At 36.4% G+C, this 14,102-nt stretch overlaps 1 protein-coding gene and 1 non-coding gene across 5 annotated transcripts in view; both read left to right on the top strand.

Annotated features, from left to right (window-relative positions):
* LOC131392977 (B-cell receptor-associated protein 29) overlaps positions 1 to 14,102 on the top strand; it is a 48,825-nt gene that overhangs the window by 17,542 nt on the left and 17,181 nt on the right. For all 4 annotated transcript variants that reach the window (XM_058523370.1, XM_058523359.1, XM_058523364.1 and 1 more), the window contains exon 6: positions 4,368 to 4,476. In XM_058523370.1, the coding sequence (XP_058379353.1) occupies positions 4,368 to 4,476 (109 nt within the window). The remainder of the gene's footprint in view (positions 1 to 4,367; positions 4,477 to 14,102) is intronic.
* On the top strand, positions 7,478 to 7,608 carry LOC131400780 (small nucleolar RNA U109). The gene has a single exon (XR_009217452.1). It is a non-coding gene; the product is annotated as a small nucleolar RNA U109 (small nucleolar RNA).

Here is a 14,102-nt window from a genome sequence, read left to right as displayed (position 1 = left end):
CCCTGGTGGCCTAGTGGTTAAGTTTGGCGTGCTCTACTTCGGTGGCCTGGGTTCGGTTCCCAGGTGCGGACCTACACCACTCGTCAGTGGCCATGCTGTGGTCGAGGCTGACATACTAAATAGGAAGATTGGCAACAGTTGTTAGCTCAGGGTGAATTGTCCTGAGGAAAAAAAAAAAAAGATGATCTGAACAGACATTTTTCCAAAGAAGATATACAGGTGGCCAACAGGCACATGAAAAGATGTTCAACATCGCTAATTATTAGGGAAATGAAAATCAAAACTAGAATGAGATATCACCTCATCCATACCCGTCAGAATGGCTGTTAGTAAAAAGACAGCAAATAACAAGTGTGGAAGAGGATGTGGAGAGAAAGTAACCCTCGTACACTGCTGGTGGGAATGTAAATTGGTGCAGCCACTATGGAAATCAGTATGGAGATTCTTCAAACACTTAAAAATAGAAATACCGTATGATCCAGCTATTCCATTTCTGGGTATTTATCCAAGGAACACAAAAACACTAATTTGAAAAGATCCATGTACCGCTGTGTTCATTGCAGCATTATTCACAATAGCCAAGACTCAGAAGCAACCTAAGTGCCCATCAATGGATGAATGGATAAAGAAGATGTGGTATACACACGCACGCACACAGTGGAATACTATTCAGCCATAAAAAAGACGAAATCTTGCCATTTGTGATGACATGGATAGACCTTGAGGGTATTATGCTAAGTGAAATAAGTCAAATAGAGAAAGACAATTACCGTATGACTTCACTCCAAACAAACGCATAAATATGGAGAACAGATTAGTGGTTACCAGAGCAGAAGAAGGTGGGAGGAGGGCAAAGGGATAAAGGGGCACACATGTATGATGACGGATGGCAACTAGACTTTTGGTGGTGAGCACGATGTAGTCTATAGAGAAGTAGAAAAATGATGATGTACACCTAAAATTTACATAACGTTATAAACCAGTGTGAACCTTAAATAAATAAAATTATGACTATCATGTTAGAGTAATAAGTTGTAACTATCAGTAGAATACTGCTTTTTTCCTCTTATTCTTTAGTTGTTTTCCTCTTATCAGCTCTGTGAAAATGGAAAGCATTTTTGTTAAGATTTTAGTACTATTCTTCTCGTATACACCATAATTAATGTACTTAAATTAGTCTTGTCCTTCAAAAAAAGCACCTTCCTTGGGCCGGCCCGGTGGCGCAAGCGGTTGTGTGTGCGCGCTCTGCTGCGGCGGCCCTGGGTTCACCGGTTCGGATCCCGGGCGCGCACCGACACACTGCTTGGCAAGCCATGCTGTGGCAGCGTCCCATATAAAGTGGAGGAAGATGGGCACGGATGTTAGCCCAGGGCCAGTCTTCCTCAGCAAAAAAGAGGAGGATTGGCAGATGTTAGCACAGGGCTGATCTCCTCACAAAAAAACAAAAAAAAGCACCTTCCTCAACACATTTTTGGAATTTTTCTTTTGGAATTGTTTTCAGAACCAGTTACCCATGCAAGGAAATTTATTTCATGACTACTGATTCTTTGATCCCCCACAATTTCTCCCTTTTTTGTTTTCCTCCCTTTTGGTTCCATGCTGTCCTGATTCCCTGCTTCCTGCATATTTGTGACTCATTCAGTGGCCCTAGATCCTCAGAGGTGCACAGATATGCTGGGCCAGAGCCAGTACACAGTGGGTAGAAAGTCTGAGCTGGACATAAATATTGTCAGTGCCCAAAGTGTAACTAGCTGACCAATAAAGGCCATAGGCCAAAATGTCAAATGACTTCTATTTCAAGATACTTCATGTAGGTTTTAAAATACTAGCTAAGGAAGGATAAAATTGCTAAAACGCCTCTTCATTCTCTATCAGAGACGCGTTATCTAATGGAAAGCACATTACCCTGAGATCCAAGAAACTTGGGTGCTAGTCCCAACGCTACCAATAACTAGCATTGTGACCTGGGCAAGTCACCTCATATGTTCTGGGCCTCAAGGTTATGAATAATAGCTAACCCTGTGCCAGGTATTGCTTCATATGCTTCACAGTAAGGTATTAACTCTTTTAATTCTCGAAATAATCCCATGAGGTTGGTACTGTTATTATCTGCATTTTATAGATGAGGAAATGGAAGCACAGAAAGCTTAAGTGACTTGCACAAAATTATTAAGCTAATCAGTGACAGAACTAAGATTTGAATTCATGCAGCCTCACACTAGAATCCATACTCTTAACCTTGTTGCTTTGTGCCCTTCGCTCCTGAGCTAGTCTATAAAATGACTTGAAGATAGTGCCTAAGACCCCTTTCTGTTCTGATATTCAGTTAATGAAATTAAATAATTATGAAAGACCAATTAAATTTTAATTTAACTGCTTTAAAATAACAACAGTGTTGGAGCTTTACTTCTGACTAGTTTTTTTTCAGCCACTTAACCAAGGTGAGATGAGGTGGGTGCAACAGTGAACATAGGCATCATTGTAGCTAATACCTATTGAATTTCCGATTCCAGGGCTCTTGGTCTTTCTCCAGCATCAAGTTACATATAATAAGTTTGGACGAGTTTACAGGTGCAGTAATGAAAGTTTATTTACAAGACTGACACAAATCCAGCTTTTCCAAGTCAATGGTGTAATAATTCAAGCAGTCAGTGTAAACATTCCTGCAACTCAGTGGTTCTCTGCCAATTTGGGTAATCACTGGAGACTGTGAATTCAGTGAAGTAACAGCTAGGATTGTTTTGGACTTGAAGTGGGCAACAAGTTTATAGAGATTTGGAGAAATTTTTTTCTTGTTTCTGCTCTTTAAAAAATTTTTATTTTTTTAAAATTTTGAAGATATGAGACTCCTTTAGTTTTAATATGTACTTCAGTCCTCTATCTCCTAAAAAAATTTCTTAGGATAATATAATATGTTCAGCTTTAATTCCCCCTTCTGAGCTGCCTAATCTCTGCTGTAACACAGTGGTGCTGTATTTGATCTTGTGCTACAATTTTTAGGCTCCTTTCTCATCCTTTCCACTAGATTGAAGTTACCTAAGAGCAGAGACCGTGTTTCTCTTATATTTTTACCCCTTGTAGCACCTAGCATTATAAAATATTTGTGTGTGGTCAATGCTCAGTAGAATGTTGTGAGTTTTGTTTGTTGAATATAACAGCTTACGTTAGAAAAGGAATCACCCTGCAGAAGAAATTCTTTTCTACATCAGTCTGTTTAAAATTGTCCTGAGTTGCCTTTTTACCTAACTGTGGAAGCTATTATCAACTTGCTGCCGTTTAATTTAGTCAAATAACTCATGCCAGTGTGTACATATTTTATTTTTCAAACATTAATCTAATTTGCTTTTCTTGGTAACTTAAATTCCTTAAAATTTCTTCAAGGAAAGTCAGCTTCTTAATTCTATGAACAGTGATGGTTTCTATCCAGACATACAGATTATGAAATTTTTACTGCATGATGTTTTTATTTTAGTCAAATATTTTACTATTCAGATCTTAATTTTTCTTGCCTAGAAAAGATAAGCTACAAACATAAAATAAACATTTTAAAAGCCAGAATAGATTTTAAAGTATAAAGAGCACTGGTAAAGGATTAACTGAATAAAAGTATTTAGAAACTATTCAGTGAAAATTAGAATTTTCCAAGTGTAGAGATGACCCTGTCATTTTTTCCTTACCCGTCTTCACCCTGAAAACATTATATTCTTCTCTTACAAATTCGTCTATATAGGGCCGGCCCCGTGGCTTAGCGGTTAAGTGTGCACGCTCCGCTGCTGGTGGCCCGTGTTCGGATCCCGGGTGCGCACCAACGCACTGCTTCTCCGGCCATGCTGAGGCCGCGTCCCACATACAGCAACTAGAAGGATGTGCAACTATGACATACAACAATCTACTGGGGCTTTGGGGGGAAAAAAATAAATAAATAAAATCTTTAAAAAAAAAAATTCATCTATATAAAAGTAGTCTGAGTAGACAGCTCTGCAATTGAAACAATGGTTTTCCAATTAATATCATTCTCAGAACTGTTTTTTTCCTTGGATTTACATCACACACTTAATAGAGGAAAAGACATTCTCACTATTTACCTAAATACGTTTGAAAATATAATTTTAATCATAGAATCAGAAACTCCTGTTATTTTCATTTCAGAGATTTCAACCATAATAAGAAGAAATCTTTATTGTGTGTTTGCCAAACATCAAGTTTTTGTTAGCAAAAGTACATTGTAGAAAATTATAAAAGACTAAAAAAGACAAAGAATAAAATAAAGACATAATTTTAAATATGTTATCCAGCCTGTTTCCTGGAAGAATGTCTGGCTCTTGCAATCTAACCTTACTTCTTTCTATAACTCTCTTTTCTGATAGCTCTTGAAAAGCTATGGCAAGGAAGAGGAACACATTTTGGAAGCAGAAAATAAAAAACTAGTAGAAGAACAGGAAAAACTGAAAACTGAATTAAAAAAGACTTCAGATGGTAACTATCTGTGCATGTGCAAAAGTAGAAAGAGCATGATATTTTATGCTGTTAAAACTTCACTGTTTTCCCTAAAACAAAACTAATGGCTAAATGTGCTTATGGCTAAAATACCAAGAGTGACCTATTTATAAATTCCTGCTCAAGTACAAAGATAAAACGTTGTTTCAGCCAAGAGAAGCATGCTCTGTTATACAGAAAAACATGTAGGTGTTTCAGATCTGTATTGTAAATACAGATGTTCCTGCCTCAGCAAAAGAGCTATGTTCCTGAAAAGTTGCTTGTAAACACATTTTTGGAAAATGAATCATATTTTTCTGTCATAGTATATTGCTTCTTTGAAAGAAGCAGTCGCAGGAGGACAGTTTTGGTTACAAGAAAATGTATTGCTTATCTCAAGCCCTAATATTTCCTACCTGCCAGATACAAGGAAAGCATTATATGCTTTGAAAGAGATGGACAGGAATAGAGTAAGCAACAATCTGGGATGTCAGCTGAGAATTTGAGTGTCTCATTCCAAAATACATTGTACTGAGGACTTGAGGTAGAACATCCTAACTCCATTTCCCTGAAGGCAGCTGTTTCTTCTACATTTTCTGTTTTTTGAAAAATAGTTCTAATAGTATTTTCTTCATAGTCAAAGAACAAATTCTTATTGCCTACAGCCACATAGCACAGAAGAGTAGATATTCCAAGTCCAATGTCATCCCAAGAAACAGTAAAAGTTTGTGGCTTGACCTTTGGGCAACATTCCTGCATGTAACAGATATTCCTTGATATTGTCCAGACACTGGGGAACCTCTCAGCCAGTCAGAGTTAAGAAAATGAGCAGTGCATTGACCTCCAATTTCAAATCTCTTCCACTGCTCTTATGTTGAAGGTAAATTGGAGAATGTTTCATGACTGAATCAAGGACCTACTTTAGGCCAGTTGTAAGTTTAGATTTTTTTAAAAATAGGCCTCAGTATGATAGAAGTTCTCTGTGCTATAACTTGCTATTATTGATTATCTCTTTACATTCTTTGAAGAGTTTAATTCATCAAGATGTATTTGAATTTGAGATGGAAAGCCTGTAGATAAAAGCTAATTCTGTAAAAAAATCCGTAAGATATTTCATATGGTATAAAATTTTGTAGTCACTTTCCTACTTCTGATTTAAAGTGAAAAAAAGAAAATCATTTAGAAGCAGTAAGTTAAAAAATGTCACTCTTCTAGATAAGGTGGTATAGTATGTGGTTGGTATAGTATAGGCCAAAATTCAAAATCTTGTCATAGCTGGTACTTTTGGCTCTTCTACAATTCCAAAAGATTTGAAACATAATCAAGAAGTTTTAACATTTGTATGAAAATACATTTAGTAACCACCTATCCTCTACATTAGACATTTTAGAAGAGAAACTGTTCTTTTTTTACCCAACACAAAATATGGCTGCTAATCCTTCTGAAGAATGCAAGGGACTATTTTCAAAATACCTTTAATTAGTAAAAAAAAAAAATTGTTTCAAAATCTTGCTTTCTTTTTTTCACATCTGCCGAGGATCTCTTTTCTTATATGGAAAGCAGAGTGGTACAAAAATAAAGACAGACAAAAATAGGTTGTGTGGCATGCTACACCTCTCTTAAACCTGGCCAGTTTAGTTTCTTCTTCTTGTGCCTTTCAAAAATTCGAACTCTGAGATATTTTGAGCTTTAAGTTCACACGTCTGAGATATAACTCTAAACTCAGTATTATTTTAGAGTAATAATAAAGAAACTCAATATTTCTTTAACAGACAATTCAGATATTTGGAGGCAGTGAACTCTTTGATAATATAGGCATTGTGTTTATAATCTGATATCAAGAGATACTAGCTTCTATGTTTGAAGTGTAGACTGCAAAGCTACTTTCAAAGTGAATCAGTGGTGAGGTAAAAGCAGATTTTACCTGTTTGATTATGTCCTGTTTGGTTCCTGCAATGTGTGTAGTATTTTATGAACACATTTTATTTACCCAAAGTTGTTATTTTAGATAACATTATTAATGACCTTGAGAAGATCAAAGTTCCGTTTCTAAAATATCCTTGGCTATTTCTCTTGACCTATACCAGTCAAATTCATTAAGGGAGAACTAATAAATTATATAAATTAATAGTACAAGATTTGGATGAATTCAGCAGGACAATGCTTTGTACATAGTACCGTTCAAAAATATTCATTGATTTCTAAACATTGAGGGTATTAAGGCTGACAGTGCTTAATAAATGTTTCAGAAAGTTCTTTTATATTTGAAAATTGAGTAGAAAAACAATGCGGTTTGTTTTTTAATAGAGGTAAATAGAGTATTTTCCATATGAATTGTCTTACCCTTGGTGTTTCTTTAATCTAAGTGAAACATTTTCTCCAAGGTATATTAGTGGAAATAAAGCATAAATACAAATGTTTATTTAAGCTGCTTATCCCCAAATTGGAAAAGTGGCATTCTGAAGACAGATAGTAAGAACACTCTATCAGGAGTACCAAGCTCTCCATGAGTTTTTAACCACCAGCTCAGATTTTACCAGAGTTAGTAAATTTCCTGTGCTTCAGTGCAGTAATATGACCCTAGTGATCCAGAAGATTGTGCATGTCCCAAAGCTCCTAATTTACACTCAGGACTAACTTAGTCAGGTGTAAGGACCTGTTCTGTCATTTTAATGATCTGTTTAACAATACTAGCTCTGATGCCCCAGTGTGTGGAATAATTGGGAAAGGGCACTACTGTGAAAAATGAGAACTTAAGCTTTGAAGAATTTACAAAGCTCACAAGCTTTCATAATAAAAATAGACGTTGTATGTAGTAGAAAACCTTCTGTTGTCCAAGGAGATTGACTCCAAAGGACTCTTCCAGGATAGCTACTGGTATTTATTCTTATAAATAAATACCTTCTCGATATTTTATTCTTATGACTAGAAGAAATATGTACCAGTCATTGCATGCATCCAGGCAGTGGTAACAGTAGATATGATTTTAAAAGTGATTGAGTTGCATGTGAAATGTCTCCTCCTCATTCCTTTAGGAGCAGGGATATATCCATAACATGCCACAGTAAAAGAGTTTTCAGGGCTGCCAATCTTATAGTAGAGGTTGAGTAGTAATAGATTTCTCTTGCATAAAGGGAAAAGAAAAAGAAGAAAGGACAAAGTGATTGAGGCAAATTCCTTGACCCTCCCTTTATTCTTTCTTCCTTTCTCTCTCCCTTCCTTCCTTTTTCTTCTTTCTCTCTTTCTTTCTGTCAGCAATTCTTTTTAAGAACTTTTCAAATAACTTATTCATTGCAAGGTATTTAACATGGAGCATAATTAAAACTGTCCTTAAAAAGCATACCTATCGGGCCGGCCCCATGGCTTAGCGGTTAAGTGCGCCCACTCTGCTGCTGGCGGCCCGGGTTCGGATCCCGGGCGCGCACCGATGCACCACTTCTCCGGCCATGCTGAGGCCACGTCCCACATACAGCAACTAGAAGGATGTGCAACTATGACATACAACTATCTACTGGGGCTTTGGGGGAAAAATAAATAAATAAAATTATTAAAAAAAAAAAAAAAGCATACCTATCGAGGGTAAAGCAAATTTTACGTGTAACCTAAACAAAATGTATACACAGAGAACAGAAGCAGAGTGTAAAGGCCCATTCTATGTACCTCTGTTATTGGCTCCATATAACAGAGACCTTAGATTTGGACTTGGAAACAGAACCTTCTAGTTGATAATTCAGCTCTCTTCCTGGATAAAGCTTCCATATCACTGTGACTTAACGTTGAAAAGAAATAACATTTCCTTTTACAGACCAACTTCACTACCCTTAAAGATGTTAGAGAAAAAAAAAGTCATCATCCTCTGATGCCAGTAATAACCAAGTCAAACCAACATAAAGACTAGGGAGTGAAAATAGTTGAAGTGCTTTTCAAGAGAAACTGAGGATCAAAACAAGAGAGAAAATAACATGGGAATTATTCTATATACCAGTAACCCGAAATTCCTGTCTCTTGAGTCTTGAGTCTAAAACAAGAATAAAACATAAGCTTTTTATACAAATTTAAAACTGCAGGGTTTCCAGTTCCTTACAGAGGAACTATTTGAGCCGTCTATCTAAAAATAAATTCTCAGAGTCCAACCTAAGCATATTTTATAGTTGTAAGTTCTTGTGGGCCTGAACTCAACTCTCTTTAACTTGCAATTGTAGAACAGCCACCGTCTTACTTTAAAATTGTTAATGCTTTTAAAAATTTAATAGTTTTGGTCATATTATATTTTTTGCTTTATTACCTCTTAGTGAGTTTTTATGATTTGAATAAGAAAAAACATGTTTTATGATTTGAATAAGGAAAAACATTTCCTCTGTTTACATATCTGGAAGTTTCTGCTTTTTTGACATCTTCTCTTCTTTCATTAACTGAAGGAAAGTCCATATTAAAAAAGAATAGTATAGTTTATTTGATGGATGTGGCAATAAACTTTATGTAATTAATAGTATTTTAATTACTTAAAGGAAATAAAGTATATGGGCCATCCTTTTAGTAAGGTTTTAGCTCTTAGGTTTTTTTTCCTAAATAAAGAATATATTACCATTTGTTAGTTTATCTCTATATAATCTTACATACTATTGCTGATGTTGTTGTCAAACCAGAAAAAGGGGCTTGCTTGCTGTAGGACTGCTTTCCTGGTCGTCATATGTAATGGTGATATTCTATCCTAACATGCTATGTTCCCAGTTAATTGTGATGTTTTCCTTTCGTGTGAGCTTCTTCTCTGTTCCCAGGGCCTATACGTGTAAAATAAACTATTTAAGTGTCATCCAGTGACCAGGAGGAATAGCTATGGGGAAGATAGCAACTTAAGACAGAAATTCAAGGACACCTTATATATCATTGACAATACCAGCAAGCATAACTGATGCTACCCTGAGGAAAACTTTTATAATTTCTACAGAGGGGCATTAAAGCAAGAGAAGACAGCCTCTTCCCTGAAGAGCTTATAGTCCAGATGGATGGATCCAACACATGTGCATAAAATGACTGCCATCATTTCCTCCCTTGTATGAGACCTGAGTTAGTCTACCAGAAAACAGGGAGTGGAGGGTGCAAAGTGCATACTGAATAAAGGAATACTCCAGATGATAAAAATGTAATCAAGCACAATTCTCTAAATATGTTGATGGACATACAGATTGGCAGAAAAATGAGCAAAATGACGTTACTATTTTGAGTGAGAAGAGCAAGGCATATAGCAGACTGGTCTGTCAGAAGTTGATGTGGCACCCTCGGGTGCAATCAGAGATAATGCTATGGAGTTGAGAGGTCAGTTGATGGAGCCCCTAAGAGATTAAGGGGATGATTAATTAGAATGCTTCCCTGCTGTCTTATTCCCTACATAGATATACGTAATCATCAAAGGCCCTCATGATAAATACTTTTATAGTGAGTATATCAGCTTGTATCAGGTTCGTGTTTACTGCCAAGTGAGGTACAGAAATTAAGCTGGACAACTTGAGTCTAAAAACACTTTGAATTGGAAAAAAAAATGCACCAAACTATTAATAGTGATTGTCTTTGGAATGTACAGTGAAGATTTTTTTTTCTGGAGTTTCAATTATTTTCTATAACTAATTTCTTTTATGTGTACAATGAAAAGGATAGATTTTTACTGTTTAAAAAGAAAACACTCTCTTCCAAATATTCAGGTAATCTAAGGCAGTAGTTTTTTGGCTTGAATTATCTAATTAATTGATGTATTCTCAACTTTGAGAGTAGATATTAAATGTTAGGGGTTGTTTAACCTTGTGCTAAGTTACGTGAATTACGTTGCCAAGTCTGTAAAAATACATTAGATAGCCTTGATCAAGTCAGTGAACCTTTTTAGGCCACAGTTTTCTCTGCTGTAAAATGAGGGAATGGATTAGTTAACCTTAAATGTCTATTTTTATACTCCAAATAATGTAATTAGGCGAAAGTGACCATCAAGAACTATTTTCATTGTTGGCTTTTTGACCTTTAAAATTATATTTATTTTTCGTCAGAGAAAACTTTTCACAGTAACTTCTCTGCCAAACTTAAGTTCAGCAGGTCGTCAATTAAACTATATTCCTCACGTTAGAAAAATGTTTCATGCAGTTTTAGAATCATTAGGACAGGACCAGCATGTTTTATCCATCTGTTAATTCATAGCCCAAGTGTGTTATATGGAAATGGGGCCACAAATCTTAAATGTTTTACTTCTTTGGTTAAGACATCAGGAGAGAGAGGAGAAGGCACACACCAGTAACCATGACCATTTCTCCTTAGTGTTATAGTGTGGTTGTTTGTTTAGAACATCTATTGGAACCATGGATATGGAATGCTAAAACTTTGCAGGAGAGGAGAAATGATTTGGGGAAGGAAATCAGCATGTTCTTTTCATTATAAATATTGTATTAGGAAAATAAAAAATGAGACTAGATCTCCAGAGCTCTTTTCAGCTCTGAGAGCCTTTGCTTGTGGGATTATAACACAAGGAAGGCACTATAATTAAACAGAGTACCTAATTTTTTTTTCTTCTTTTTTATTTATTTTTTTTTTGAAGAAGATTAGCCCTGAGCTAACATCTGTTGCCAATCCTCCTCTCTTTTTTTTTTGTTTTTTTTGCTGAGGAAGATTGGCCCAGGGCTAACATCTGTGCCCATCTTCCTCTACTTTATATGGGATTGTTTCTTATTTTTATCAAAGTTTTAAATATACATAATCTTAAAAGTCAAATAGTACTACAGGGTTTATAATGAAAAACAGCAGTCACCTGAGGCCTATCCCCAGAAGCAACTACATTCAACTCATTTAGCTATTTCTTCTGATATTCACCTCCAGATTTCTAAATGCAATGTTTAGATAGCTATTTCTTGATCTTTCAGTGTGTGGGATATTATCTTTGACTTTCTAATATGGAAGAGAAGGACTTAGGACTGGGGGTTGCTTTCTTACCTCCCCCAACTCCTCATACACACTTCCCATCACCCCATCCTTCCAATATAAGTTATAATTTTTATTACATCACATTATTATGACTATATATCTATTATTCTTCATCATTATAGGGACCCCTTTGCCTCTTTCCTCTGTTGATACCCTCTTTCCTGGATTCCATGTTTTCCAGTTTTTCTTTATTCTCTCCTTGCGATAGAGCATATCATCCAATAGCTTCTTGAGAAAGAGTACGTGAAACATAAACAATTTGAAGCCATGAATGTCTGAAAATCATTATTTCTGAAAATCATTATCGTAATTTTAGCCTCATCGTTGTTTGAATACTGTTTAACCTCAGAAATTTGAAGGCAATGCTCCATTATCTTCTGGCTGCTGTTGTTTCTGTTGACATGGCCAGAGTTATTCCAGTCCCTGATCCTTTTTGTATATGACCCTGTTTAGCTTTGCCTTCTGAAAACTTGTGGGATCTTCTGTCTGTCCCCAGGGTTATGAAATTTCATCTTGAGAGAGATTTTAGGAGGCAGGCAGAATCAGTAATATTTGGGGAATGAGAGAAAGTACAAATTTAAGATAACTCCAGGTTCTACTTTTGGTTGACTAGGTAGGTAATGCTTTTAACTAAGATTGGACCAAAGGAGGAGTGAGGTGCTTTCTTTTATTTCGGGAGAGGGGAAGCAGAAATAAACTGGTTATAAATATGCTGAGTTTGAGGGGCCATCAGGATATCCCAGTGAAAATGCCCAAGGAACAGTTGGAAATATGAATTTGAAGCTTGGAAGAAAGTTAGTCTCAAGATAGAGTCTAAACCATCATACATGTGGATCTGATAGTTAAATCAAGGAGTTGATGGGAATGTCAAGGAAGACTGTATTGACTAAGAAGGAAGAAGCCTGAATGTAGAACTCTTGGCACATACCAACATTTGAGAATTAGGCTGAGAAGAATCATCAGAAGTTGCACCTGGTAACTATTCACCTCTGGTCCTTTAATTCTCAATCATTTAATTAGTAAAGATTCCTTGGATTCAAGGTGATATGTCTACTTTTCAATGTGTATTAATAACATTAAGCCTACTGATGATCTAGAAAATATTTATAGTGCAAAATGCTATGTGTAATTATAAAATTTTCTCCTAAAATTTTACTCTTTGAAAGATATTTCAAGATTGCAAAAAGGAACGAAGTGTATGAGAAGTATATGGCTAATGTGAGTTGGAGGAAGTTAGGATATATGAGGAAACTGAAACTTGGGAAGCAAATGCTATTGCTCAGTGTGCTGCCACCTCTCTCCCTGGACCACCTCACTGGTTTCTACAACTTGATCTTTTCTTTGGAAGAAACCTGACAGAGGAGTCCTTCACTTCCTCCCTCCCCATCTTGTTTCCCCTTCTTCTTACTTGTTGGCAAGAGATTGCTGTCAGAGGTAAACTTTATTTACTCAACACTTCTGAAAGTTTGTATTTCATTTCAGTATGTCTTCACACAACGTGATTTTTCTGGAAAACGTTCACCCCTTTGACCTCTACACGGGTCAGTAGCATATTGTTCTGCTTCATAGAATGTCGCTACAACCTTCACAAACCAAGTACTCCTCAACTTTTATAGAATCAGTTCCTGGGATCTGGGATTCTACTGATGGCCGCATGTTCCTGCAGGGTTGCATATTAAAGGGATTTAACGACATGGAGTCTTTGCTCAGTTCCATTTATGAATTTTCAGTTGTACCTGCCATGTACAAAGTATTGTGCTGGATGCTGTGAGGGATACCAAGATGAATACATCGTCATCCCAGTCTTCAAGGATGTCTAGTGAGAAAGGGAGACAAATTCACTGAGGACAAAAATGTAAGGCAAGGAGTGGTAAAAGCCAAAATAAAGGTATAATACAAAGGGTTATGGTGGCTCAGGGGAGAGTGATTGATTCTTACTGGCAGAGCTGAGGAAAAATTCATAGAGGAGGTATCATTTGAGCTGAGTCTTGGTAATGAGAGGAATTTTAGAAGCAGAAATGGGCAGTGGGTGTCTTCCCCTAGCTTCAGGAACACACCTGAACTGAGGATGAAAGGCCACTGTGCCTAAGCTTATGATATATGGCAGGGTAGAGTGGGAGTGATGAGGCTGGCAAGAAAGCTGAGACAAGATCAGGGGGGCCATGAGTCCTGTGCTTAGAAGTCCAAAATTTATTCTAAAGTAAGAATAGAGGCAGCAGCAGATTTTTAGCAAGAAAATCTAGAGCCGGAAACAGTCTTTTGCCAAATAGTTTGTGGACAGAGATTTAGATTAAAGAAGAGAAAACAAAATAACTCTCAACTGTTTAAATCTCTTTAAGAATTTTCTTGTACACTTTGTTTAAAGATGCTGAAAACGTCTAACTAGTATTTGGGAATATGGAGTTTAAAGTTACTCAGACTTGGTTTGAGACTGGCTTTTACTTATTAGCCTCTGTGTGACCTTGGGGAGGTTACGCTAAGCTGCGGTTGTTCATGGAGTCGTTGCATGCATAAAGCACATGGCCCAGTGCCTGGTCTATGTTAAAACTTAATAAATTGCTAGGCATTATTATTATTATTTCTATCATAAAACTTTCTAAGTTAAATAGAGAATGACGGAAGCAAAAAAGAAAAGTTTAGACTTTAAACCTAAAAAAATGTCAAAA

The sequence above is a fragment of the Diceros bicornis genome, chromosome 3, assembly GCF_020826845.1.
Source record: "Diceros bicornis minor isolate mBicDic1 chromosome 3, mDicBic1.mat.cur, whole genome shotgun sequence".
NCBI lineage: Eukaryota > Metazoa > Chordata > Mammalia > Perissodactyla > Rhinocerotidae > Diceros > Diceros bicornis.
Note: the sequence above shows the minus strand (reverse complement) of the source record. Positions and strands in the feature narration are given on the sequence as shown.